The following is a 27,870-nucleotide window of genomic DNA, read 5'->3' on the forward strand; positions in this document are numbered from 1 at the left end:
CGAGTCCTGAGAGATGTTCAATAGACTCCAGAGCGCCAACATTCCATCCCTGACCTTGTCAGAGGAGGGAGTGGACAGGCCTGCCAGGCCCAGGTAGCCGAGGCAGAGCGGAGGTTGACAGGAAAGGGCGCTGTCCGCTTCCGCCTTGCTCGGTAAAGGACCAGGTAGGAGACAGAGGGGCCCACCCGCCTTCCCCCAATAGTCAAGCCTAGGGAAGAACATCTCCTTTCTTGCTCTTTAATCTCGCCCTTCTCTCTTGACACAGTTCCAGCAGTGCAACCCTAGGGGCCAGCTCCAGAAATCGGGCGGGGGTGGGGGACCTGCCCCGGGGGCCCAGCCCTAGAGCGGAGCAGGGGCGCCTCCTTCCGGCCGGCGGTCCAGGCGGTCCCCCGCGGATGTCCCGGCCCTGACAGGCCCGGGCATGGTGTCCAATCGGACGAATAAATAGGGGCGTTCAGTGGTCGGGGCGGTTCAGGCGGGCTTGTGGTCCGGGTGGCTTTTGAGCGTGTGGAACTTGACGCTGTCCAGCTTCTCGAAGCGCTTCCCGCAGCGCTCGCACGTGAAGTTGTACTGCACCTCTGCCGTGTGCTTCTTCATGTGCCAGTTGAGCGATGCGCGCTGTCGGCACTGGTAGCCACAGATCTCACACCTGGGGGAGAGCCCGCAGGAGGCATGGGGGGCAGGGGTCAGAGTGGACCGGGCCAAAGAGCAGCACCGGGGAGGGGTCGCCTCGCCTGGGGGACTGGGCCCAACCACTAGGGCGGGGCCGGCCCAGAGAGGGGCGGTGCCACCTGGGGATACTCTGGAAACCCCAGAGGCAACGCTGGGGGCATCAGCTGCCTTAAGCACTGCCCTGGGCGGGTCCGGGCCCCGATGCCCTTCCTCCCAGCCCCTCTCGGAAGCCCGTCACTCACTGCAGAGGTGTCTCGCCAGTGTGCGTGCGCCGGTGTACCTCCAGGTGGTTCTTCCTCTTAAAGGACTTGCCGCAGGTTTCGCAGGTGAATTCACGGACACCTGAAGAAGACTATGATAACTAAGGCAGCTAAAATGAAGCGCAGCTACATCCTCGCAGGAGGCTCGGAGGCTGCCTAGGAAGGCGATTGGGCAGAGCAAAAATCTGAACTCGGATCCCTGAGGGGCACAGGACGCAAACTGCCAGGCCTGAGTGGGCCTGAGTTTGACCCGAATATTGCACCTATTGGGGCGATTTCACATAAAAATCCAAAGTTCCAGCTTCTCGAAAAAGCTGAAGCTGTGCCCTCCTGCTGGGCACATGGGGAGGCACCAGCGCTCCCCACGGACCTATATGCTATGACCTGGGTCAGGGAGGTGCTTGAGGCAGACAGAACAGAAATCCTGTCCCAAGTCCACTTCCCTACCCTGGGTGGTTCAGTGTCCCCGCTCAGTCCTGAAACAGCTCTCACATAAGAATTGCTTGCCGAAGTGGGGAGCCCAGGGGCCAAGCTAGGGGAGAGACAGCCAGCCCCTGCCCAGCTACACATGACTTATGATAGCAGGTGTCCTTGTGACCATGCAGCTCCAGCTTACTGACCACTGGGGATGTGCCCAGTGAACTGCTTTACTTCCACCACCTCACACCAGCCCTTGTGGTGGACGTGGAGGAGGCTCTGCGAGAGGCAGCCCCGGGCCCAGGTTTCACCCTGCTCCCAGCCCTGGCTTCCAGGCCCAGGGCCCCCTGCTTGCAGCTCAAGCTGCCAGCCTGGCCCTGGGCCTGACCTGAGTGAATGATCATGTGCCGCCGCAGGTGGTTGGATAAATAGAACTTCTTGCCGCAGCCAGGATGAGGGCACACTTTGGTCTTCCCTTTCCGATGCACGAGGTTGACGTGGTTCTGGGGGTGAGAGGGGCAGGAGTGGGTGCCACGGGCCCACCTTAGAGCTCTGCAGGGTGGGGACAGATGGGGGCTGGCTGGGTCTTGCCCTTGCCCTTGGGAGGGACTCCCAGATCCAAGCTGGGGCCCAGGGGCACAACTGGGATGAAAGGACAGCTTAACTGGGCACCTGCTCCAGCCAGGCTCTGGGCTGGGGCATCGGTCAGCCTCATCAGAACCATGTCAGAACCATGGGAAGGGGCTGCCACCAGCCCAGCTTGTGGATGGGGAAACTGAGGCTCTGGAGGCTTAGTGGTTTGGTCTTGTCTTACAGGTGGGCAGTGTAGGACTGGAGTCCAGGGCTGTCAGCCCCACAGTGACTCTTTCTGTGCTGTTGAGCTGCCCCCAGAGCCTGGAGCAGGCAGTCCACAAGCCATTCATTCCTTTGTTCTTTCATTCTTTAACTCACTGGCACAACTGCTCCAGCGTGCAGCACCAGGCCTGGCACACAGACGGGGCTCAATACATGCTTAATGAAAACATCACTTGGCAAATTCAAAGTTCTCTTGGAGCCATGTCCTGAGCCAAGACTGGGGTTGTGATGGAACCCTATCTCTGCTCTCAGGGCACCCTTCCAGACTCCAGAGGGCACACTGCAGGTATGTCCTGGTGGTGCAGTGAGTGATGCGGGCGAGGAGGGGAGTAGGGTGGGCTTCCTGGCAGAGGGGCAGAGTTAAGCTTGGAGAGAAGGCATCCTGAACTGACAGGGTGGCCTGGGCAGAGGCGGGGAGAGTTCAGTTGCTAGAAGAGGGGGAGTGTGGGGGGAGCCCCTGGGACCAGGCAGGATACAGGGTGTGCAGAAGCAGTGGCTGGCCGAAGGAGGCAGGACGGGTGGGGCTGGAGAACAGGAGGGGAAGGCACAGAGGTGATGCCTGCCTCTCTGTGGTGAGGCTGAGATCAGCTGGGGCTGGGTGGGTGCGTGGGAGACAGGCCAGTGGTACCTGGAGGCCTCGCCCCCATGAGCCACAGTGCCCAGACGCATTGCATATGCGTCTATCTGGGTGGGGGGCTCACCTGGAAGCTGCTGAGGGCCACGTAGACCTGGCTGCAGCCCTCGTAGGGGCAGTGGAACATCTCCAGCAGGCCATCAGCATCCATCACCCGCGACCTCTTGCTCCGCCGCCTCCTAGAGGGAAAGGGGCCTGTGACATCAGAGCTCCTGCACCAGGAGCTGCTCCTAGTTCCTGCCCCCGCCCGCCCTGGAACCCACTTCTCGGGTTCCTTGGGGATCTCGTAGATGATGGCGGACATGTCGCTGCCCTCGAGCTCCTCCCCGTCGGCCTCGGCCTCAGGCTCGGTGCTCTCAGGCACCGTCGCAGCCAGCTCGGCCATCTCAGGGGCCACCAGCTCCTCCTTCTCCTCCTTCTTGAGCACGTACAGGTCCTCCTTCTCTACGGGGGTAGACACAGAGTGAGTGCCCGCGGGGACTAAGGCTGTTGAGGAGCTCATTCTGGGGCCACTCCTTGCCCTCCCCTTGCCAGGTCCCAATGTGCCCCCCCTTCCAGCCCCCGGACTGGCATGGCCCCCCCAGACCTTTCTTGGTCTCAATGCCTGTCATGGCAGCAGGGTCCATGGTACTGGGTGGACCACCCTCCGGCTCTGTCTGTGTGTAGGCAGCCACGCCCTCCATCATGGCACAGGGCACCTCATCGCCCAGGCCCCCTCCAGGGGCAGTGCTGCCGGCTGCCACGTTGAGGTGGATGCCCTCGGCTGTGAGGGCATCGTAGCCGGGGCCGGCGATGATGATCACCTGTGACCCGGGCACCATGCCTGGCATGGGACAGCTGGCCACCACCTCACCCAGTGCCTCCTGGGGCACGTTCTCAAAGAGGGTGCCGGGGCCCGGGCCCACTTGTACGGGCACGGGCACGCACACCACTGTCTCCAGGGCCTCTGGCCCGCTGCTGGCGGGGTTGGGGCATAGCGGAGTGCCCTGCTCGGCCAGGCTCTCCACGTGGTGGACGTCGAAGGGGATGTGCACGCCCTCCTGTGTGATGAGCCCACTGCTCCCAGCCGGGCTGGTGGGCGTGACTGCCGCCGTGGCCACTGTCGCCTTGGTTGGCTGGCCCTCGGGGGGCTCCTCGGAGTCAGAGCCAGAGCCAGAACTGGACGAGTTGGAGCTGCCGGCCACTAGGCCATTGCCCACTGTGGTGACAGAGGAGAAGGGACGGTTACAACACTGTACAACAGCAGCAGCTGGTATCTGTTGAAGCCCCCCTGCCCCAGGGGCTGGGCACTGCGACTCCCCTGTAAGAGCGGTCAGCTCAGTCCCATGTCCTCCACTGTTGCCCCTGCATGCTGGGGTGTCCCCTGCCTCAGCCCCCAGACCCACATTCAGGCTTCCTGGCCCCTCCCTGGGGGCCTCTTCTCAGCCTTTTCTGTTCTTATGGGCTTGGCAAGCTCTCGCTGGGGCTTCTCCTCAGCTCTCCACTCACCCCAGCGTATTGGTTGGACTAGCCGCGTTAAATACCGCCCTCCTCCTGGACACCAGCCAGGTGTCCAACAACTGGATTCAGTTCTGACACCATCTGTCCGGAGACCGTGTCTGACCCCGCACATTAAAGGGCTCAGTCCCACAAGACTGCCCCCACTTCAGATACCAGTCCCAAGTTCCGAATCACCCACACTTCCGGCTATAAGGTTGAGGTTCAGGCAGCCCTCTGCTCAGTTTCAATAATTTGCTAGAATAACTCACAGAACTCAAGAAAGTGATCTGCTTCTGATTACAGTTTTATTAGAAAGGATACATCTCAGCATTTGCCGGATGGAAGAAAAACGCAGGGCAAGATAATTGTGTGTGTGTGTCTGGGGGGGGTCTGTCATGGAGCTGCCAGGCTCTCTACAGACACACCCAGCACCTCAACATGTCCACCAACCTGGAAGCTCTCAGAACCTCACTGTTTAAAAGAGTTTTAAACATTTTATGTATTTATGCATCGGCCGCGCTGCAGGGCATGCAGGGTCTTAGTTCCCTGACCAGGGATGGAACTTGCGCCCCCTGCAGTAGAAGCAGAGAGTCTCAACCACTGCACCGCCAGGAATTCCCAAAAGTTTTTATAAGGAAATGGCTACCCACTCCAGTATTCTTGCCTGGAGAATCTCATGGATGGAGAAGCCTGGCAGGCTACAGTCCATGGGGTCACAAAGAGTCGGACACGACTGAGTGAAGTTCGCTTTCTCCAGCCCTCATCTGCTCCTGGGGGCTGGGGGCGGGGCTGAGAGCCGCTGCCGGTGACCGGCTCCATCCTAAAGCTATCGAGGGGCTCCGCCCTGAGTCACTTCATTGGACTGTTCCCCAGGCGTGCAGCACGCAGGGTCTTAATTCCTCAACCAAGGATCAAACTCATGCCCTCTGCAGTGGGATCAGAGGCCTAACCACTAGACTGCCAGGGAATTCCCCAGCAATAAAGTATGTTTAAATTAAGGAATGTACCTTTCTTTTCCCCTGCAATGCTATCGCACACTTAACAGATCACAGTTTAGTGTAAACATAACTTTTACATGCACTGGGAAACCAAAAAGCTCATGGGTCTCACTTTAGTTCGATATTTGCTTTATCGAGGTGGTCTGGAATCCAATCTGCAATGTCGCCGAGGTCTGCCTGCATCTATTTTTATTATAGTGCCATCTCTCCCCATAGCCTGGTGCCTCTGGTAGACAGTTCTCACCTGAGCCTCCTGTGGAGGGACAGACTGTCACACCTCACTGCGTCCTCCACTGCTCTCTCTGGTGTGGGGGGGTCTTATGGGCGTCTCAGACTCTGGTTTGAATCTCCCCTCAGAGAAAGGCTCAAAGACTTCCCTATCTAAGCCAATGGCAGCTGTGCCTGTCCGGTTGCTCAGGCCAAAGTCCTGGGGCTCTCTTTGACTTCTCCCTTTCACACCCACTTCCAATCTGTCAGCAAAACCTGTTGGCCCTGCTTCCAAAATACGTCCTGGGCAGGCAGCTTCTCCTACCCCTGTCCTGGAAATCCTGGGCAGAGTCCCACCAGCCCAGAACATGCACTTCTTTCTCCTGGATGCCCCTGCTCCCATCCTTGTCCCCCAGCAAGTCTGTCTTGTCCTTAGGGGTCAGAGGGAGCCTGTGAACACCTGCTTAGGTCACCTCCCTTTCTAGGAATCTGCTCATTGCTTCCTGTGGAAGAGACAGGCCAGCTGCTCAACAAACAACCCCCTCCCCCGCACCCGTCTCTTCCTCCTGACACCTGCTGGACTACATGTCCCAGCAGCCTTTGCTGTTAGGTGTGGCGATACAGCTGAGTCCCAGTAGATCCACAGTGGAAGTGAGCTGTGTCAGGTCACAGGAAGTGGGGTGCATTTCTGTCAGCCTCTGGCCTTACCTCCATTAATGCCCTTCCCAACTGACTTGACATAGCAGCCAAACTCTTCCATGGCCACACAGCCCGCAATCTGCCCCCGTCACCTCCTCTCCAGCCCCACTGACCTCCCTTCCATACCTGGGGATGCTGGGCAGGTTTCTGCCTCAGGACCTTTGCACTGGCCACTCACTCTGCCAAACCCTCTTTCTGCAGATGCCTGTGTGGGCTCCTCCCTCACCTCCATCACAACCTTCCTCAAGTGGTACTTCTTCAGGGATGCCTTGGACCACTTTGTCTCAAATTGCACCCTTTTCTCTCCTGTTTTCCCCCCAATACTTGCCACCTTCCACTGCACTCTAGGCTTTACTTGTTTATCTTGTTTACTGTCTGCTTCTCTAGATGGTAAACTCCACAAAGATGGGGCGGTGGGGTGGTCCCTGTGCACAGGGTGCCAGCTGATTGGTCCACGTTGAGCTCAAGTTTGTAAGAATGAGGGAACCCAAGACCAAGGCCGTGATGAAGGCCAAGGGGGCCGGGCATCATACCCAGGCATTTGGTACTAATATCCACATGCAGGAAGAAATTGGAGACTGGACAAATGAATGACTGTCCCTTCAGTTACCCACTCGAGACACAGCTGGGGTATACTGTCTGGGTACTACATATCACATCTACACTCCCAGAGGGTCATGTGGTGAATACAGGCTCTGGAGGGGGATCCCAGTGCCCATTCCTCCACCTATGTAAAGTGAGGGTGCCTGCTAACCTCTCTGGGCCTGGGGCCAACTTGGCACCTACCCAGGGGGTGTCTGGGGGTATTTAAATGAGTAAATAGGATAGTAGGGCTTATGGTAAGCACCTCATCAGTGTTTCCCATCATAGTTATTATAGAATAATAATATTCCCTGACCCATCCTTGACTCGTCCCTAGGCAGCAGCAGGCATAGGGTCGGGGGGGATTGCCCCTCCTTTTTTTTCTTTTAAATAAATATTTATTTATTTGGCTGCACTGGGTCTTAGTTGCAGCACTCAGGATCTTTAGTTGCAGCGTGTAGGAGCTAGTTCCCTGACCAGCAATCAAACCCAGGTCCCCAGCATTGGGAGCGAGGGAAGTCTTAGCTGCTGGACCACCAGGGAAGTCCCGATTGCCCCTTCTTTTAACACTCTGTAATCTTTAGGGTGGACTGAGCCTTGTGGCTCCACCCTGGAGAGGGGGAAGCTTCCTAGAGAGTTGGGGCCTGGCCAGGGCATGTGCCTGGATCCCCAGTGACAATGTCCAGCTGTTAAGTGGACACTAGACTTCTTGCCAGTTAACAGTGACATTAGTGACAGAATTGGCTGTGCACCCACCAGCATCCCGTGGTCCTGGTGGGAGGTCTGCCCTTGGCAGAGAGCTGGTAAGGGTGCTGTTGAGGGGCCAGGGCTGGCACAGGGACACAGCCACTCCCTCCCCCTCCCCGCTGGCCAGTGCTTACAACAGACCTGGCCAATTGCTCCCGGCATTCACTCCTGAGGGCCCAGATCCAGAAGCCACCAGTGTCACAGTTGGGCTGGGCCGTCAAGGGACCCTTTGGGTACCACCCCCAACCTAGCCAGACACAGAGCCAGATGGGCCAGTCACGTGACTCCCAGGAGCCTTGGTTTCCTCAACTGCTAATGACGGAGCAGTGGGGAGGTCCACGGTGGTTCAGGGCAGGGTCTGGCATCGGGGGACAAGATGGCCATGGGGCTGGCTGCTCTCTGGGAGCCTGGCTGACACACCATGGGACAGCCGTTGGCCGGGGTGCCCACCCGGAACACCTCTCGCCCACGGCTTCCCCTTGGCCAGCTGGGACGCCACCTGCTCAGAGATGCCTGCCAGCCCTGGTGGCTGACCCCACCCTCAGCTCCAGCAGGGTACTTGGCCGTGGGCCCCAGGTTCCTCTTGATGCCAAGCCCCTGAGGCAGGTGGGCAGCCCCTCACCACCCACAACATCTCCTCTGCTTCCCCACCAGAGCCAACAGGGCCCTCCTAGTCCTGAGCAGGCTGTGTGTGTGTGTGTGTGTGTGTGTGTGTGTGTACGCGAGTGCGCACACGCGATGTGGGATGGCAGGTGAAGGGCTGGGGCAGTGAGAGATGAGCGGGTGGGGCCAGTGGTGGGGGAGGGATAAAGGGATGAAAAGGGGGGTGAAATGGAGGAGAGACAGCAGAGGAGAAGAGGAAAAAGGCAGGAGATGATGTGGGGGGCAGAGAGAGTGAGGATGAAATACGGAAAGATAAGAGGGGGAAGTGGGAACCAGAAAAAGGTCAAGAGCAGAGAATGGGGCACAGGGAGAAGGCGAACAGGCTGAAGGAAGGGCAAGAGGGTGAGGTTCCTGAGAAAGAGCCAGAGGAAGTAAAGGAGAACAAAGAGGCCAGGAGAGGCCCAGCACCTGCCAGTCCCTCCAGCCGCTGAGCGGGGTTCCTGGATCCCAGCCCGCCTGCCCCTGACCTTGGGCACACTGCGCCACGTCCTGGTGGTCCCTTCGCAGAATGGGGACCAGCTCTCGCGCTCTGTACGGACTCAAGGACGGTATGGTCACCCAGCACCAGGGCTGTGTTACTTGCTGTGAGGTCTGTGATGCTGGCCTGATGCTGGCAGGGCCCCAGACCCCACAGGCCATGGTGCGCCCTCTCTGCTCCCCCAGCAGACCCACCTTTGTCACTCTCGGGGTCCGAGTCGCTGAGCGGCTTCAGTGGGGAGTGCAGGTCTTGGAAGTAGCGGTGCCCGGCTTCACACTGCCACACAGCCGTGGTGTACAAGCCGAAGGTGGGGTCCAGCTCAGCCAGGTGTGGCTCATAGGGGCAGCGGTGCTTGTGGTCCTCGTACCAGATCACCACGTTTTTCAGGCAGTTCACATTGCGTCGCCGCCCTGCGCATGCAGGCCCGGGGCAGCGTGAGGGGCAGTGCTGGCCCCCCAACCCTGCCCAGCAGGGCCCAGAACCATCCTCGGCCTTATGGCTCCTATAAGAGGAGGTTAAGACACCCTCCTGAGTCCTGGCCGGGCCTGTCCCCAGTACACAGATGAGGAAACTGAGGCCCAGAAATGTGAGACCTGCCTTGGAGACAACAGAGGCTGGCCAGGGACTGTCCTCACTGTTGGGCTCTAGTCTCATACATGACAAAGCCTGGTGCCTGGCAGGTGCGCGGCAACTGTCAGCTGCCGGTTATAGTTAGGATCGTCCTCATCAGCTCAGCGTCTCCCGCCTGCCCAGTTCAGTCGCTGCACCCTGGTCTCCCAGCTTTCACCTCTGCCCCTACCCACCACGGCCAACAGAAGGCACCTCTGGACACTTAGGCCAAGTCACCACCCTTCTCTGCTCATAATTTACCGGGGTTCCCATCTCACCAGGGGTAAAAGCCAAAGTCCTCCCCGAGGTTTCCCAAGCCCTGTGTGTCCTGCCCCGTCACCTCCCGCCATCACCTCCTCCCACTGCTCCCCTGATCACTCCACTCTAGGCTCAGGGCCTCCTCCCAGATCCTCACCTACAGAAGTATGGTCCGGCCTTAACGGCCTCTGCAAGGGCTCTGCTCTCCTCCTCCAGATACCTACCCTGCCCCTCGCCCTTGGAGCTGGACTGCCTGGGCTAAAATCCCAGCTCTGCCATTTCCCAGGAAGCAACTCAGCTTCTCTAAACCTCAGATTCCCCTTCTGGGCCAGGGGAGGACAATGGTCCCTTCCTGAGGGCTGCCAGAGGCAGGGAGTGACGACATCCACAGGGCCCAGGAGAGGTAATGGTACCTAAGATTCCTGTGATGATCCTAGCCCTGCAGCTGATGGGGAGGAAGGTGTGCCCTTGACTTTCCAGGCTGGGGGATGTCTAGGAAAGGTCCTGAGGGCTAGGGATGGTGCTGGGGCCACCAACCCAGTGATGATCATGGGGTATCACCAGCAGCCACCTCTCCCGCCCGTCACTTGCCTCCTTATCTCCTTTGGGATTGGGAGTCACGGTCTTAGCTCAGCTTCTGCATTGGACCATGAGAAGGGGACGGGGAGGGGCTCACTGCCATCAGACGGATGTCCCTGGACCACAGGCCCTCACCCTGCTGGACGTGGCCTAAGACCTGCTGCCCCAGGGCTCGGGATCTTGGTCAGGGGGTTGGGACCAGGAGCTCCAGCCTCTGTTCCAACAGTCCACACCCGGCTCCACTCGAGCCTGGCACACCACAGGCCCTGTAGGCTGGGGCACAGACAGTTTCTTCTGCTCTGCCTGGCTCCTCCCCGGCTGACTCCCACGCACCCGGCAGGAGAGCAGAGGAGCGGACGGGACCCCTTGGGAGATACACGGACCTGGGTTTGCGGTCTGGCCTGGCCACTTTCTGGCTGTGCAGCCTTGGGCAGTGACTCAGCCTTTCTGGGTCAGATGGGGGCGATGAGAGCACTCCCGCTGGGCACAGCACTGGTTCAGGTTGCCTCCGACCCTTCCTGGCCCCACTCCCACCCAAGCCCCAGGCTGGGTCAGGCCTCTCCTATGGGCCTCCTGGTGCCCCTATGTCCCCACTCTAGGCCTGCTTGGCCTGCCCCCACCCTCCCCATCTTTCCTGTAAGACTGTGGGCTCTGGGAGGGCAGGGCCGAGTCTGCCCCATCTCACATGGTGCCTGGCATGCGTGGGCCCTCCATAAACCATCTGCAAAGGAGTAGGGTGGGAACCAGCCACAGAGCCACTTACTCCCATCACCACCCCCACCCTGGCTGCAGCCCACTTACTTTTCTTCCGCTTTGGCTTTTTGGGGACTTGCTCCCAAGGCTTCCTGTAACAGAGAGGGGAGGCAGTGGGGAGTGACCTTGGGGACTGATGATGGTGAGACCCTAATCCTGCTCGTGTGGGACAGCATGGGGCTTCTGCTTCCTGGGCCTGGCCTGCTGCCCACAGCGGCTTCACTTGGGCTCTGCTGCCCTGGCACGTGGTCTACCATCATCACCCACCTCCCAGAGTGGGAAACTGAGGCCCTCAGCGTCAGGCCGCCTGCCCAGGGTCCCCAGGCTGGGGAGAAGACTTATCAAGAGGGAGTTTATTCGGGGAGCCTGACCGAATCAGGGAGACTTTAAAAGTGCACTGCTGGCTCAACGTTGAGGACTCTGCCTGTTGATGCAGGAGACACAGGTTTGAAACCTGGTCCGGGAAGATCCCACATGCCGTGGAGCAAATAATTCTGTGGCCACAACTACTGAGCCCATGTGCTGCAACTACTGAAGCCTGTGCACTCTGGAGTCTGTACTCTGCAACGAGAGGCCACTGCAGTGAGAAGCCCACACACCACAACTAGAGAGTAGTTCCCGCTCTCCACAACTAGAGAAAATCCCTCGAAGCAACGAAGACCCAGCACAGCCAAAAGTAAATGAGTAACACTAATAATAATAACAATAATAAATGCACTGCTGAAGCCAGAGACTGGAGACAGAGAGCAAGGGGGCCTGTGAGGGGCCAGGACCTGAAAATGGCCCAGCAAGACTGCAGGAACCCCAGCTGGACAGCCCCGAGGAAATGGATTCTGCCAAAGCTCTGAGCAAGTTTAGAAGCAGGTCTCTCCCTGGGTGAGCCTCTAGGCAACAATGGCATATCAGGCTGATACTCTGATTTCAGCCTTGAGACCCTGAGCTGAGAATTCAGCTACAATGTGCCAGACACCTGACCTGCAGAAATATGAGATCATAAATGTGTGTACTTTTAAAGCCACTGAGTCTGTAGTCAGTTGCTACCCAATGGCACCATCATAGACTTGACCTCAGACTGCCCCATCCAAGGTCCTGTACATTCTGTCCCTGAGGCTGGACCAGGGTCCTGGGGAGACAGTCATGCCCTAATGGCCTGCTTGACGAGGGTCCTGCCCAAAGGCCATGCCATTGTGTCCACCTGCCTCCAGAGCTTTCCCCTGCCTGCCTGCATCCCCACACTGACTGTGTGCCCCAGTGGGCCATGGCCTGGGGGAGCCCAAAGCCGGGGGGAACCCCATGGTCTCCTATACCAGGATGGCCGCCAGATCTGCCAAGCAGATTCCTGACCCCACGTGGGCCTCCCAGCTGTGGCCCAGCACAGGTTCTGAGATGCTTTAGAGCCATCTCTCCTGGACTGGCCAGGGCCTCCCTCCACCTTCCTGCCACCACGCTTCAGGGTCTGCCCACCTGATTCAGACTGCTTCTCTGCTCTTCCTCATCTAAACCATAGCAGCACGCTCTGGGACTGTGGGTGAGCAACCCTGCCTCCCCGTGCCTCAGTTTTCCCATCTGCAGTGGGGCTCATAACAGTACCTTCCTCATGGGGTTGGCACGACTGACGTTATAGGCATTGTAAAGAGCCTGTTAATTATTCACTCAGCAAATGGGGATAATGGTCACATTGTTGTTTAATCGCTCAGTCATGTCCAATTCTTTTACAATCCCATGGACTCTAGCCCGCCAGGCTCCTCTATCCATGGGATTTCCCAGGCAAGAATACCGGAGTGGGTTGCCATCTCCTCCTCCAGGGGATCGAACCCAAGTCTCCTGCATTGCAGGTGGATTCTTTACCACTGAACCACCTGGGAAGGCCAATGATGACCATTATGATTCTCAATATTGTCACAGAGCCAGGACCTGGGACACTGGTCTCCTTACTGTGGCTAGGACCACCCTCTTGCCACAAATATCCTGACAGCCGGTCTAGGGTGTCTCTTCAGCTCCAATGCCCACCCTCTCTGACCCTTGTCCAGCCTGATGACAGGTCTCAGCTCCCATACTCCACGTCTGGCCTCAGGACAGCTCCTCTGGGCTCCTCTATCTCTCCTGCCCAGACTCTGCCCAGGAATCCGTGCCCCAGTGTCCCATCCCAGGAGCCTCTATGCCCTCCCATGGCCCCACCTCCCCTCCAAGGGGCCAGACTGGTTGCCTCAATTCTCACCCAAACCCAAATCTAAACACCCACGACCACTTCCACCCATTCATAGCCTCACCATGGCTGGGGTGCGGGGAACTTCACTTCGTGGTGGAGACAGGCTTGGTGTCACTCAGACCGGAGTTCAAGTCTCATCTTTGCTACTGACTGCCTATGTAATCTCAAGCAGGTTTTGTCCCCTCTGGACCTGTTTTCTTATCTGTGAAGTGGGGATAACTGCAGTACCTCCCACACAGAATTGCCATGCAGGTTAAAGGAAGAAATATCCCTGAGTATATTTTCTGGAATACTCATGTGTTGTGCCCCAAGGTCAGGTTTTGTCACACCACACACAGCCTGGGGTGTCTCAGTGCCTTGCCCCAGTCCTGCAGGCCCACACAGCTCCAGCTCAGTCAGACAAGCTTCTGTAAACACCACTTTCAGCTTAGGAACCTCCAGGGGCTCCCTCTGGCCAGTGATTCTCAACTCCAGCTACGCAGCTTCAGCCCTTCAGAAAAAATATAGAATCTGCACCTCTACCCAGACTAATTGAATCAGAAACTCCAACAGTTGCCATGCTGGCCTGAAGCTGTATAAGCTCCTGGTATTTCCTGCCCTGCTCTTTCTTGGGCATATAAGCCAGTCTGCTACCCTGGGGAGGGAGGGAGTATAATTCAGCAAGTTCTGGTTGATTCCTGATCCCCAGAATCTCCTCTGAGAGAAACGTGTGAATGTACACAAGTGAAAACCAGGGCAGATCAGGGTTTTGTTGCAGCATTGCTTGCGATAGGAAATAAACATTGTAACAGCTAATATCCAGACAGCTCACTAAGTGCGGGGCACTGTTCTAAGCATTTGGGTGTAATTTAACTCATTTAATCATCACATCAACCTATAAGGCAGAAAGAGAAAAATTCCTTCCTTAAAGGTCATTTTTAACACCAAGGTTCCGTAAAGACCTCAGCCCTCCACCGGAACAGCTAACTTGGGGTTTCCTCTTCACCCGAGTCTCCCCAGGCAGAGGTGCTCCCCAAGAGCCAAGAGGTTGAGGGATTGTAAGGGGTCCTCTGGGAGTGTGCAGCCTTGGTTTCTGGGAGTGGGCCCCATGCAATGCCAGGTGGGTCACTGGAACCTCAGGACGGGTAGGGCTGGGAGGCCTGGGATGTTCAGTCACAGCCCCAGGCTACACTGTGGAGGTTTAAGGGGATGAGGCCTTTGAGGTTTCTGGGGCCAGTGGGGACCTCGGAACCGTGAGGCTTCAGGGAGGCGGGGCCGCCCCTTCAGAGCCGTTAGAATGCTTGGAGGTGGGTCCCATACCAGGATTGGGCAGCCAGAGCCCTAAGGGGCGGGGCCAAGGGCCCAGGAGGCGGGTCGAGAGGCTGGACGCATCCTAGGATTGGGCAGTAGGAGCGGCGGGAGGCGGGGCCGCGAGCCAGGCGCGTCCCAGGACCTGCAGTCGGAGACCCAGGCCGGCCGCCTGGGCGCCGGGCGGAGCTCACAGGTGCCAGGGGCGGGGCCTGGGGGCAAATGGGGCGGGGCCAGGCTCAGCGGGGATGGGGGCGTCTCCTCCCTCACTCCCTCCCACCCTCAGGCCGGGCCCCCTCACCCGTGGCGGCCGCTACGCTGGCCGCGCTCCAGCGAGATGAGGTAGGCGGCGAGCTTGGCGTCGCTCCAGCCGCTGCGGCGCCGCAGGTCCACCCAGGGCCCGTGCGCCTCGCCCAGGTACACGCGCCTCACGTCGTACTTCTTCCGGGACTCGAGCCGCCGCCGGGCCCGGTCCGATTCCGTGAGCCGCGGCCGGCCCCGCGCCTTGCGGCCCGCCGCGCCCTCCTCGGCGGCCGCCTCCCCGCCTGCTCCCGCCTCAGCCTCCGCCTCCGCCTCGGGCTCCGGCGCCCGCTCCGCCATCCCCCCCTCCCTGGTTACCAGCCTCCCCCGTTGTTAGGAGCCCGGCCGGAAGTGGCGCGCTTGTTCCGCGCCGGCGGGAAATTTCTGATGGACTCTCACTGCCCCTTGGCGTCAAAAGGAGACCGAGAGCAGAAGCTGCGCATGCGCGCAACAAACGCTCGCAACAACTCCCTCTCTTCTTAATCCCTTCTATTAAACTTTTGAGTAAACAGAGGCGGAAGGGATAGTTGAAGGTATGAGGCTGACCGGGGAGGAAACAGCGAAGAGAACCCGTAGATCCCCGGGGGGGTAGGGGATTCTTCCTCTGTACCTTTATCCTGAATGCACTGCGGGGATGACAAGGGAGCTGTCAGTTCGGGAAAGCCCTTGAAAAGGCATGACATCAAGCATTAAAGGGGCAGGGACACCACACTGCCAGAGAGGAGGCAAGGCAGCCCCAAGCAGGAAGACTTTTATTTGCTGTACACGCAAAGGTCATCTCGTGCTTTCACACCAGTCCATGGACTATGCTCTCGTGACCACCCAGGGTCAGCTCTGGCCCTGCTGTTGTCGCTGCTGACTGTCTTCTTCTTCTTCCTGGCCCTCCGGTGGGGGTGGGGGTGGCTCCTCCGGCTCTGAGGAGGATGCCAGGAGCTCCCCGGAGGACCCTGACAGGCGGAAGACCACCGGGATCCGGGCCAGGGCTGGGTTGGTCTCCTGAAGGCCCTGGATCCACTTGGCCAGCGTGGCCTGGTCATGGGCACCCGCCACGCATATGGCAAAGACAGGGCCTTCCTCCACTGTTGGGAGAGATAGGCCCTCAGTTTGTGCAGTGGGGACTGGCTCTCAGTTTCTTCAGCCCCCTCATGCCCACACTCTTTAAGCTCCCTTTGCCTTTTGCGTATGTCCGAGCCTTTGCACACACAATCCCCTCCACCTAGCCTGCCCATTCCATGCTTCACCTGGGTGATGCCTCCTGATTCTTCAGGGTTCCACTGGAAATCCTCCTGACTCCCACCAGAGACTGAGTTGTGTACCTCCTCCCAGGGACCCCAAGAATGTAACATGTCTGTTCCACCAGTGACCTGAGGGGAGGGACTGGACCTGTCCTGGTCATGCCCAGTAGCCAGCACAGGGATGTTCCACAGATGTTTGAAGGAGGAAGTGACAGAGGGCTGATAGGTCTAGAGCCCCTGAGTGGGGAGTTTCGTGCTTTTGTGTGTGTGTGTATGTGTGTGTGTGTGTACCTGGGCCTCTGCTGGGTCTGTGAAGGTGAGTGTAACTGGACTAGGTCTTGGCCTGGCTCTCAGCCCTCCACTCCAGAGGCGGCACCCCATCCCATGCAGTGTTCAGAATCCGACCTGTCCCGGTTTTTACCTTCATCAATGTCAAACTTGTAGTCATCCCAGCTGCTCCTCCCGTAGGCCAGGTCTAGCTGCATCGGGTAGTAGAGGTTCCACTCCTCTGGAATCTCCTCCACTTCCTGCCCCGGGGAGGCGGTGCAGGCAGAGTCAGAGGCCCCGGGTCTTGAAGCTACCTGTGGCCTCTTCCCTGGTCCCTGCCCTCCCGTCCCCCTATCCCCTCGTCCCCCTCCACACCTCTGAGCCAACTCACTCTTCCCACTGCCCTGACTTCCACTCTGGGCCCTCACCCGTTCCTCAGGGGGCAGCAAGTCAGCTCTGAGGATGTGGTAATAGACACATTTGTCTCGAAGCCACAGGGAGAAGGGGCCCTCAACGAAGATTGGGCGGGCTGGGTCGTGGCGGGCCAGGGCGCTCTGCTGCTCAGGACTCTGGATCCCTGGTGTGGAGAGACACACACACATGGGGTGGGGGTGGGGGTGTAGTTCTGGCTCAGGGGCTGTACCCCAAGGCCCACAGAGACCTCCCAGCAGGCTCAGTGAGAATGCGGCACTCCCTCCCTCCATGGGTCCTTACCTACGATGTGGGTCTCTGTAGGATCCATTGTGTCAGGGGAGTCTTTCGGCAAAGGCATCTGTAAGGAAAGCAGGGGTGGACACTTGTGGCCCCCACAGCCCCTATGGGGGCGGGGGGAGAGAGAAATGGGGAAGGGGGATTCTAGTGAAATTCAGGGCCCCTCTGAGGCCTAAATACTGGGCCTCCCACACATCAGTCAAGACCACCACCTTCTTGCTTCTCTCAGATTGAGCCAAAGCCACTGACCCTGGGGATGCTCATGGGGAGGGAACCCTGGAGCCAGCCCACCCGTGTGAAAATCCTGCCTCTGCCACTGTCTGCGTGACCTTGGCTGCATCACTGAGAAGGGAGCTGCCATAGACCGCTCAAGGAAGAGGAAGACCATGCCTGGAATACAGTGAGTGTGGGGAGGTGGGGTAGGAGTAGAGGTCCAGCTGGGCCAAGGGCCCTGGAATCTAGATAAGGCTCCACCAGGGAATCAGGGCCTGTCTTCCAGAATCACTCCAGTTCCTGAAGGGGGCCTGGCCCTGGGAAGGTGGACGAGGGTGTGGCCAGGGGTGACTACCTGGTAGGTGGTGACCCTGGCGCTGAGATCAGGCTCCATGTGCCGCAGGGCCAAACTGGCCAGGTCTACAGGGTCCTGGGGCAGGTCCCGGGGCACGGGGAAAGGGTTGATATTCTTGAAGCGGGTGAACCACAGCTTCATGCGCACCAGCTTGAGCATGGGATAGCTTTTGCGGCCGAATATCTGCATGAGCAGGAACTCCGTCTCGTTGTTGGGCATCACCCCTGTGCCAGGCAGATGCAGGCAGAGCCTCAGGGAGGGAGAAGAGGGAAGGGATGACGGGACAGAGAGAGATGACAGAGATGGGGGGTGGGTGGGCAGAGGTGGACTCCAGATTGAGAGGCAGAGAGGAGAGGTCAGAGCCAAGGAACCACGGAGTGGGTAGAGGGCGGAGACATGGGAGAGGGAGGCAGCCCCTGGCCCCACTCCAGCCTGCGGGCCTCACCATGGTTCTCCATCTGCTCCAGGACTGCAATCCCGCACTCCTGCTGCCGTGGGTAGTGGAGGAAGATGCTGTGGAAGATGTTGCGAGGCCGGAAGACCTCCTTGGGGAAGACGTCAAGGAGCAGGTTGTAGACAGACAGGTCCCGCTCGACGCCGTACTCGCGCATCTTGCGCAGGGCCAGGTAGATGAAGTCCACGTGGCCACGCTTGTGCACGTTGTACTCGGCAAAGTTCTGCACCGCCCGCACGAAGTTCGCCTTGTCTCGTGTCCCATCCAGCGCCGGCCTAAACAGCTCCTCGTGGACTGCCAGGGCCTTGACGGGCCGCCTGGGGTGCTCGGGTGGGCGTGGGACCAGCGACGAGTCAGGGTTGTGGGCGGCTGCACTGCAGCGGAGGCCCCATGGGGCCTGGGGTGGCACCTGCGGACGGAGAACCACCGCTGGAACCTGGCGCCTCCTGGTGCCCCTGGAGGACTGCCCAGCCGGCTCTTTGCTGGGAGAGGTGCCAGCGGGCATCCCTAATGGCCTCTGAAGAACTGTGGTGCCCTGGTTACAGACCCATGACCAGGCGCCATCACAGAGTTATCAGTTACCATAGCCAGATAGCTATGGTAACATCCCCGTGGAGGCAGTGTTCACCACGGAGAGGAACAAACACCCTCTGACACAGCAGTCTTGCATCTGGTATTTAAATACGACCGCTCTAAACATATCTGCCTCAGATGACATTTGTGCATCGGCTGCATCAGTAGAAATGGGCCAAAGATGCATCAGCAAGGAAAAAATTAAGTAAGTGGCTATGAGCCTGGACAAGGAGCACCCACCGCTGTAAGGCACATGGAGAAGTGTCCTGTGACCAGGAGTGAGCTCCAAAGTATAACATTAAATGAAAAAAGGGAAAGTGTGAAACAGTGTGTACAGTAGCATCCCATTTGTGTTAAAAAAAAAAAAAAAGCTGATATATATATTTGGTCCTCACTATTTGCAGATTCCATGTTTGAGAATTTGCCTACTTGCTAAAATTCATTTGTAATTTGTAATTCAAAAGCTAATACTCAAGGCGTTTTCTGGCCATTTGCAGACACATGTAGTTGAGTTGCCCACCACCTATATTCCCAGCTAAAGTGGAACAAGAGGAGGCTCTGCCTTCTTGTCTCAGCTCCCTTGCGGTCAACAAGTGTCCTTTTACTTTTTTTTCAGTTGTGCTGTATGGCTTGAGGGAACTAATTGCCCAACCAGGGATAGAACTTGGGCCCTGGCAGTAGGTGAGTCCTAATCACTGGACCTCCAGGGAAGTCCCTTATGGAATAGTCTTCTGTTCCAGGCATTGTGGAGCATTTCTGAGAGTGAGGCTCATTTAATCTTTCCAACTGTCCATCAAAGGAGTGCCTCTTCGTGTATCCACTTTACAGAAGAGGAAACTGAAGCCCAAGGAGATGACACAAGATGCCTGGTGTCATGAAGTTGCACAGCAGCAGAGCTGAGACTGGAGCCCTCAGTCCTACTGCACCCAATAACCATCCCAATATCCTGCTTAGGTGAGATTAAAAAAAAAAAGCATTCAGCTAAAGTGAAAGTGTAGGCACTGCTACAGGTGATATAAGCATAGGGCAAAAAGCAGAAAAGCAAATTCTAGAATGCCCCAAAGAAGGGAAAGACACTACAAATGAGATGATGCAAATGAAATGCAGAACTCAGGGTCTGGGCCACGGGAAGTGTTCAATAAGGGAGCTATTAATACTGTCACCATCTTCATCTTTGTTGTAATTTATGGTCATGATCACTTAGGGAAAGGGAAGGAAATTCGATTTTCTGCTCACATCTTTACAAGTAAACGCAGGAGCTAACCAGAGTCACCACTCAAACCCACTTACCTCAGACCTTCTTAATTTTACATTCAAGACCTTCACCCATGGGGACACCAACACTTTTTTTTTTTTTTTTAATATGTATTGATTTATTTGGCTGCGTCAGGTCTTAGTTGAAGCATGCAGGATCTTTTGTTGTGGCCCATTAACTCCCTAGTGGCATGCCAGCTTAGTTGCCCTGGGGCATGTGGAATCTTCCCAGACCAAGGATGGAACCCACATCCCCTGCACTGTAAGGCAGATTCTTCACCACTGGACCAGCAGGGAAGTCCACCAACACTTCTTAAAATGAGCGAGAGACACAGGAGCTCCCTGGTGGAACAGTGGTTAGGATTCAGCACTGTCACTGCCAGGCCCGGGCTCAGTTTCTGGACAGGGAACGGAGATCCTGCAAGCCATGTGGTACACCAAAAAAAAAAAAAAAAAAAATGAGTAAGAGGGGCTTCCTGGATAGCTCAGTAGGTAAAGAATCCACCTGCAATGCAGGAGACCCCGGTTCGTTCCCTGGGTCAGGAAGACCCCTTGGAGAAGGCATAGGCTACCCACTCCAGTCTTTTTGGGCTTCCCTGGTGGCTCAGAGGGTAAAGAATCTGCTTGCAATGCAGGAGACCCTGGTTTGATCCCTGGGTTGGGAAGATCCCCTGGAGGAGGGCATGGCAACCCACTCTAGTATTCTTGCCTGAAGAGTCCCATGGACAGAGGAGCCTGGCAGGCTACAGCCCATGGGGTCCCAAAGAATCGGGTACAGCTGAGTGACTAAGTACACATGAGTAAGAGACATTCTACTAGCACTCAGGGCAGACAGACCAGCCAGACCCGGCCCCACGAACACCCCTCCTTCTCCCCTCTCCCCTCCGTTCTTCAAGCTGGCTTCACTGGGTGCATAGTGAGGGCTTGGGAGCAGATCCCAGGCCTGCCTGTCTCTTCCTCCTCCCGCCCCCCCAAGACTAGCGGGTACCTGAGAGAAGGGGGCTCCCGTGAGGGCAGTGCTGCAGATGCCCCCCCAGCCCCGAGAGAGGCCCCGGGCCAGCAGGATGGCTTGGGCCCAGCTCATGCCTTTGCCTGTCGGACAACCACCTGGCAAGAGAAAAGAGACAGCATCAGTCTGGCAGCCCACAGGCTGAAGGCGATGAGACCTCTCTCCTGGGCAGAGGCCATGTCCCTGAGGGCATGGCTAATGCACTAGCTCCACTGGTCTCTTCATCGACAAAGTGGAGCAGGAGTGACGATTATAACTGGGGTGCCTGTTCTTCTGGACCAGATCCCTTACTGTCTGGTGGAATTTGCTTCTGCATTGGTTCCCCTCCCTGCCGGATCATTCTGTTTTGTTTAATACCTTTATTTGCATGCCATAGAGTTGACCCTTAGTATAAAACTGAATGTGGTTTCAGTAGCTGAAACAACACTGGGTTGAACTGCATGGGTCCACTTATAGGATGACTTCTTTCTTTCTTTTTCATATTTATTTTTGTGGGACTTCCCTGGCAGTCCAGTGGTTAAGATTTCACCTTCCAATTCAGACGGTGCAGGTTTGATCCCTAGTTGGGGAGCTAAGATACCACATGCCTAAGATTCCAGGTGCCTCATGGCCAAAAAACCAAAAACATAAAGATAGAAATATACCATAACAAATTCAATAAAGACTTTAATATATATATAGGCTGTGCTGAATCTTAGCTGTGGCATGCAGGATCTAGTTCCCCAACCAGGGACTGCATCTGGGCCCCCTGCTTTGGGAGCACAGAGTCTCACCCACTGGATCACCAGGGATGTCCCTGATTTATTTTCAATATATACATACTACAGTATATAGCATGACCTGTCGTTGGTTCAATCTAAGGATGTGGAACCATGGCTATGAAGGGCCAATTGTAAAGTTATATTTGGATTTTACCTTGTGCAGAGGGTTGGCACCTCTAACCACTACATTGTTCGAGGGTCGATTGTATATTCACAGAATTGTGCAGCCATCACTAAATCTATTTTTCGAACACGCTTGTCACTCCCGTCCCCCCACCAAAAACAGAACCCTATATCCATTAGCAGTCATTCACTCAACCCTAGGCAACCCCTAATCTACTGTGTCCTCTGGGAATTTCATGGAGCTTCCCTTGTAACCTAAATGTAAAGAATCTGCCTGCAATGCAGGAGGCCCGGGTTCAATTTCTGGGTCAGGAAGACCCCCTGGAGAAGGTAATGGCTACCCACTCCAGTATTCTTGCCTGGAGAATTTCATATTATTGGAATCATATATAATATGTGCTCTTTTGTGACTGCCTTCTTTCACTTAACATGTTTTCAAGGTTTATCCATGTTGTAACATCTAACAGACTTCCTTTCAACTGCCAAAAAAAAAAAAAAAAAAAAGTTCATGATATGGATTTAACCACATTTTATTTACCCATTCATCAACCAAGGAACATTTGGGCTTCTTCCCACTTTTTGACTATTATGACTGCTGCTGCTATGAACACTTGTGTAGTTTTCATGTGAACACATATTTACACTTCTCTTGGGTATATACTTAGAATCAAGTTGCTGGGACATATGGTAACTCTATGTTTAATCATTTGAGGGACTGCCAAAGTGTCTTCCAAAGCGACTGCACCACTTTACATCCCCACCAGCAGTGTATCCCAACCAGCAATGTATAAGGGTTCCAGTTTCTCTGCCTTCTTGCCAATACTTGTTGCCGTCGGCCTTTTTGATTATAGACATCATCCTAGTGGGTGTGAAGTAGCATCTCATTGTGGTTTTGATTTGCATTTCCCTAAAAACTAGTAGGAGAAGGCAATGGCACCCCACTTCGGTACTCTTGCCTGGAAAATCCCGTGGACGGAGGAGCCTGGTAGGCTGCAGTCCATGGGGTCACTAGAAGTTGGACACGACTGAGTGACTTCACTTTCACTTTACACTTTCATGCATTGGAGAAGGAAATGGCAACCCACTCCAGTGTTCTTGCCTGGAAAATCCCAGGGACGGCGGAGTCTGGTGGGCTACCATCTATGGGATCGCACAGAGTCGGACACGACTGAAGCGACTTAGCAGCAGCAAAAACTAGTAATGGTTGAGCATCTTTTCATGGGCTTACTATCCATTGTGTATCTTTTTCAGAGAAATGTCTATTTAGATTCTTTCTCCATTTGAAAATTAGGGTATTTATCTTTTTTTTTTTTTTTTTTTTTTTTTTTTTTTACTATTGAGTGGTTTTATTGAGTTGTTCATATTCTGGATCAGTTCAGTTCAGTCGCTCAGACCTTTATGGTTCAAAACTACTTTTTCCCGTTCTTTGAGTTGTCTTTTTACTTTCACGTTATTACTTGCAGCACAATTTGTTGTTGTTGTTTAAATAAGAGGTTTAGAACAGGAAAGGCTCTTAGGAAATGCTTTTTGAGTGTTAGTTGATATTACTATTGTGTCTGTGTGTGCGTGCTCATTCATGTCTGACTCTTTGCAACTTCATAGACTATAGCCCACCAGGCTCCACTACTCATGGGATTTCCCAGGCAAGAATACTGAAGTGGGTTGCCCTTTCCTTCTCCAGCAGCACACGGTTTTAATTCCAACAAAGTCCAGTTTTCTGTTTTTCTTTTACAGCTGTGCTTTTGATGTTGTATCCAAAAAAAAACCATTGCCTGGTTCAAGGTCATGAAGATTTACTCCAATGTTTTCTTCTAGGAGTTTTAGTTCTTACATTTAAATCTTTGATCCACTTTGAATTAATTTTTCTAAATGGTTGGTATGAGGAAGGGGTTCACTTCATATGGATATCCAGTTGTCCTAATACTATTTGTTGAAGAGACTATTTTTTTCTCCCTGTTACTCTTGTTGAAAATCAACTGACCACAAATGTAAGGGTTTACTTCTGGCTCTCAATTCTGTCCTATTTATCTGTACGTTGGGCAGTACCACATTGTTGTGATTATTGTAGCTTTGTGAGTTTTGAAATTGGGAAGTGTTAAGTCCTACAACTTTGTTCTTCTTTTACAATATTATTTGGCTATTCTGGATCCTTCACTGTCACATATAAATTTAAGAATCAGCAGTCAATTTCTGGGAGAAAAAAAAAGTTCAGATTCTGATAGGGATTGTGTTGAATCTGTAGATCAATTTGGGAAATAAAGAGTTGGACACAACTGAACAACTGAACTGACTGAATAATATTAAGGTTTCTGATCCATGAACATGGGATACCTTTCCATTTATTTGTTGTTGTTGGTTTAGTTGCTAAGTTGTGATCGACTCTTCTGAGACCCCATAGACCGTAGTCTGCCAGGCTCCTCTGACCATGGGATTTCCCAGGCAAGAATACCGGAGTGGGTTTCCTTCGACAGGGGCTCTTCCTGACCCAGAGATGGAACCTGCATCTCTTGCATTGGCAGGCGGATTCTTTACCATTGAGCCACCAGGGAAGTCCTCCGTTTATTTAGATCTTCTTTAATTTCTCTCAAAAATGTTTTACAGTTTTCAGTGTAGAAGCCCTTTACTTCTTTTGTTAAGTTTATTTGTATCTTATTCTTTATGAAGCTATTGTGAAATTTCATTTACACATTGTTCATTGCTAGTGTATAGAAACACAGTTTATTTTTTATGTGTTGATCCCGTATCTTGCAACCTTGCTGAACTTGCATTAATCCTAATATATATATATTTTAAATTGGATTCCCTAGGATTTTCTACATCCAAGATCATGTTATCTGCAAAGATAAAATGTAAAGCTTTACATCTTCTTTTCTAATCTGGATGCATTTTATTTCTCTTTTTTGCCCAGGTGTCCTTGCTGAACCTCGAGTGCAAAGTTGAGTAGAAGTGGCCAGAGTGCACGTCCTTGTCTTGTTCCTGGTCTTAGGGGGAAAGCATCCAGTCTTTCGTCATTAACTATGATGTCAGCCATTGGATTGTCCACAGATGACCTATTGGGTTGAGGATATTCCTTTCTATTACTAGACGCTGAGTATTTTTATCAGAAAGGGCATTCATTATATTTTGTCAAATGATTTTTTTTTGCATCTATTGGAACTCATGTGAATTTTGTCCTTTAGTCTATTAATATCATGTATTACATTAATTTTCAACTGTTAAATTCATATTGCATTTCTCTGATAAAGTCCACTTGGTCATGCTGTTTAATTCTTTTTATCTGCTGCTAGATTGGGATGCAAGTATTTTGTTGAGGACTTTTGCATCCATATTCATAAGAGAACCTGGGCTAGAGTTTTCATTTCATGTCATATCTCTTTGCTTTGGTATCAGGGTAATGCTGGCCTCATAAAATGAGCTGGGAAGTATTTGGCTCACTCTTACCACCATTTAAACTTTCTCTAGCGTCTCCTTCCGCCTCTGCTCCACATCTCTGTTCCATTTATAGCACAGCTTCTCTCAAGAGGTGTCTGCATATTATACTCCTTTCTCACTCTTTCCTACTTGGCTGCTGCCCCAGCCACTCCACTGACACCACTCCTGTAAAGACCGCTTGTGTGTTCTCCATTTAACAAAGCCAGTGATTATTTCTTTGGCCTCATTTTGCTCAATTTCTCAGAAGTATCTCGCATGGGTGAGGCCCTCCTCCCATGCTGACACTCTTGATTTTCTTCCTAGCACCCAGGCCTGTTTTTTAGCCAGTCAGCAAGCCCTGCTTCCTTCTCTAAAGTCTGCAATGTTTGCAAACTTGAATGTGCAGATGAATCACTGAGGATGTTATTAAAATGCAGATCCTGATTCAGCAGGTCCAGTGGAGCCAGAAACTGTACATCTAACAAACATCCAAGTGATGCTGATTGCTGCTGGTCTGGAGACCAAATTTTGAGTAATAAGGCTGCAAAGAATCCCACATTCTGAATTTATCTGTCTGCTACCCTAAGACATCATTCAACTACCAAAAGAGGTGTTCCTCTCCTCTCTGTATTCCTGTAGGCAGCTCTAATGGTTTTTTAACTTTGTTCATATTAGAATTATCTTGGGAGCTTTAAAAAATTCCCATGCCCAGGCCATACCCCAGATATACTGAATCAAAATATACAGAGGTAGGGCCCAGGTATTAGCATTCTAAAGCACCCCAATGACTCTAACACGCACCTGAGATTAAGACCTTATTCTAAACCTTTGCTATTCAAAGAGTATCTATGGGACCAGCTGCATTTGTATCATCATCTGGGAGCTTATGAGAAATGCCAAATCTCAGCCTTAATCCAGACCTACTGAATCAGAATCTGCATTGTAACAAAACTCCCAGGTTTCTCCTCTGTGTGTTAAGGTCTGAGAAATGATGATCAATGTGCTGATGCTCCTAAATGTTTATCACCAGTCCTGAACCCAAGTCTCCTGACCTAACTGCCACTTTGGTATTTTCCCCAGCCATCTCAAACTTATTTTGCTCCAAATCATATCCCTGCTTAAACATGTGCTTCCTCATCTTAGCCAATGACATCACCGCTGCTAGGCATTCAGATCACAAACCTGGGAATTCTGAGTCCACTGTGTCCCTCACTCCCCCAGTCCAATTCATCAGCTACTTCTGTTGCTTCCAAATCCATCTTAAATGCATCCATTTCTCTGCAGGCCACCACTCCAGTCCATGATCTCTTTTCACTTATCTAGTCTCAACTTCTTTCCTTACCTGCCACCAGTGGTCTCCCTGCAGTGGTCAGAGGGAGCTTTTTAAAATGTAAAGTAACTTTAGTGTTCTCTGCCTAAAATCACTGAAACAGCACACAAAATTAAATCAGACAGAATCTGCCCCTCAAAACTCACCTCTTATTACTGGCAGCTCCAGCTACATTTGCTTCTTAAATAAGTTGGCTTTATTCTAATCTCAGAGCCTTTGAACTTGTTTTTCTCTCTGTTCAGAAATTTATTCCCCCAGATTAGTCTCTGGTCATTCAGGTCTGTAGTCAAATAAGAAGCCTTTCCTGATCACCACCCAACTCCCAATCTAAAGTCCCATTACCCTGATGAATGCATTTTAAGCAGTTATTAGCATCTGAAATCATGTTTCACTTATTTCTGATTTGTTCAATGTCTGGCTCCCTGGGGGGAGGAGAGAGAGAGAGAGAGAGAGAGAGAGAGAGAGAGAGAGAGAGAGAGAGAGAGAGAGAGAGTGTGTGTGTGTGTGTGTGTGTGTGTGTGTGTGTGTGTGTCTGCCTTATTGCCCTGTATCAGCACCCGGGACAGTGCCTGGTATAATGTAGGTACCCAACAAGTATATCAGTTTAATCGGGAAGAGCTAAATTTCTACCAAACTTCTAAAAATCAGAACCCCTAAGCAGGATGTACCTACAGCAGCTCTGAGGCTGGCTGCCAGGATTTTGACTCCTTTGGGTGACAGCGACAGACCCGGGGTCGAATTCCAGTCTAGTGGCCGACTTGCAGCGTGACCGTGATAGAAGGCTCTAATCTCTCTGAGCCTCAGCTGTCTCATCTGCAAAACTGGAGATTAGGGACGTGGAAAGGTAGGTAAGCAGAGTGCGGCTTTTGCCGGCACATCCCGGCCCTGTACGCCGAAAGGTCATGGTGCCCTGGCCCGGAAACCGGGGTCCTCCAAGGCCTCCCTCCCGCACTGCCAGCCCAGAACGGACCTCCCCGGTGCCCAGGAGTTCGCGCTTGCCTCTCCACGCGCGACCTACCTACTCACGCGGCTGGCCGCGGAATCCCTGCTCGTTCTGTCTTGCCGCTGGGCGCCGCCATGTTGCCCAGAGATGTTCCGGGTCACGGGCCGCCAGGGAGACAGCAAATCAAAACCGCCGGTTTAGAGAGGTCCCGCCCCAAAGGGAGAAACGCCAATAGAAAGGTGGAAAGTCCTTGGTCCCGCCTTGAAAGGAGGCAAACGCCACCTTTAACTAGGTCAACAGCACAGAGGACTTAGGAATTTGCTTCGGGAAGGAGTGACTGAGCAATGCGAAGCTGGACTTGGGGGGTGAGGGGAGGGGTGGGGGAGTAAGGGGCAGAGGTGTGTGTTTGTGAATCCAACTGGGCGGCCCCAGTTTTCCCACCTGAAATGTGGGAATGAAATATTAAAGGTGGAAGTGATGTGGATTCCTTCACTTGTTCAACAAATATTTGAGCCAGACGCTGAGTTTTCAACATTATCATTAGT

The 27,870-nt window shown here is 54.0% G+C and overlaps 2 protein-coding genes and 1 long non-coding RNA gene across 10 annotated transcripts; 1 reads left to right on the forward strand and 2 right to left on the reverse strand.

The window, feature by feature from the left end:
- ZNF653 (zinc finger protein 653) lies at window positions 1-14,986 on the reverse strand. The gene is made up of 9 exons (XM_061150380.1): window positions 14,688-14,986; window positions 10,939-10,982; window positions 8,886-9,101; window positions 3,425-4,036; window positions 3,102-3,282; window positions 2,906-3,017; window positions 1,738-1,852; window positions 915-1,014; window positions 1-649 (listed from the first exon to the last, which is right to left on the reverse strand). Exons 1-9 carry the CDS (start codon window positions 14,984-14,986, stop codon window positions 472-474), a joined length of 1,857 nt encoding a protein of 618 aa, XP_061006363.1. The 3' UTR covers window positions 1-471.
- LOC133061976 (uncharacterized) lies at window positions 13,166-18,074 on the forward strand. 2 transcript variants are annotated; one of them, XR_009694071.1, is made up of 3 exons: window positions 13,166-14,582; window positions 17,129-17,299; window positions 17,935-18,074. It is a non-coding gene; the product is annotated as an uncharacterized LOC133061976 (long non-coding RNA). The 2 variants fall into 2 exon arrangements; XR_009694072.1 differs by lacking the exon at window positions 13,166-14,582 and adding an exon at window positions 15,091-15,219.
- Window positions 15,420-27,500, reverse strand: ECSIT (ECSIT signaling integrator). 7 transcript variants are annotated; one of them, XM_061150382.1, is made up of 9 exons: window positions 27,401-27,493; window positions 27,051-27,203; window positions 20,737-20,855; window positions 17,913-18,330; window positions 17,468-17,691; window positions 16,903-16,960; window positions 16,617-16,765; window positions 16,343-16,448; window positions 15,420-15,765 (listed from the first exon to the last, which is right to left on the reverse strand). In XM_061150382.1, exons 2-9 carry the CDS (start codon window positions 27,193-27,195, stop codon window positions 15,515-15,517), a joined length of 1,470 nt encoding a protein of 489 aa, XP_061006365.1. In that variant the 5' UTR covers window positions 27,196-27,203; window positions 27,401-27,493; the 3' UTR covers window positions 15,420-15,514. The 7 variants fall into 7 exon arrangements, with proteins under 7 accessions (XP_061006365.1, XP_061006364.1, XP_061006368.1 ...); XM_061150381.1 differs by having other exon boundaries at window positions 27,051-27,195; window positions 27,401-27,476; XM_061150385.1 differs by lacking the exon at window positions 27,401-27,493 and adding an exon at window positions 26,529-26,616 and having other exon boundaries at window positions 27,055-27,191.
- Between the last annotated feature and the right edge of the window lie 370 nt (window positions 27,501-27,870).

This window comes from Dama dama, chromosome 9, assembly GCF_033118175.1.
Source record: "Dama dama isolate Ldn47 chromosome 9, ASM3311817v1, whole genome shotgun sequence".
NCBI lineage: Eukaryota > Metazoa > Chordata > Mammalia > Artiodactyla > Cervidae > Dama > Dama dama.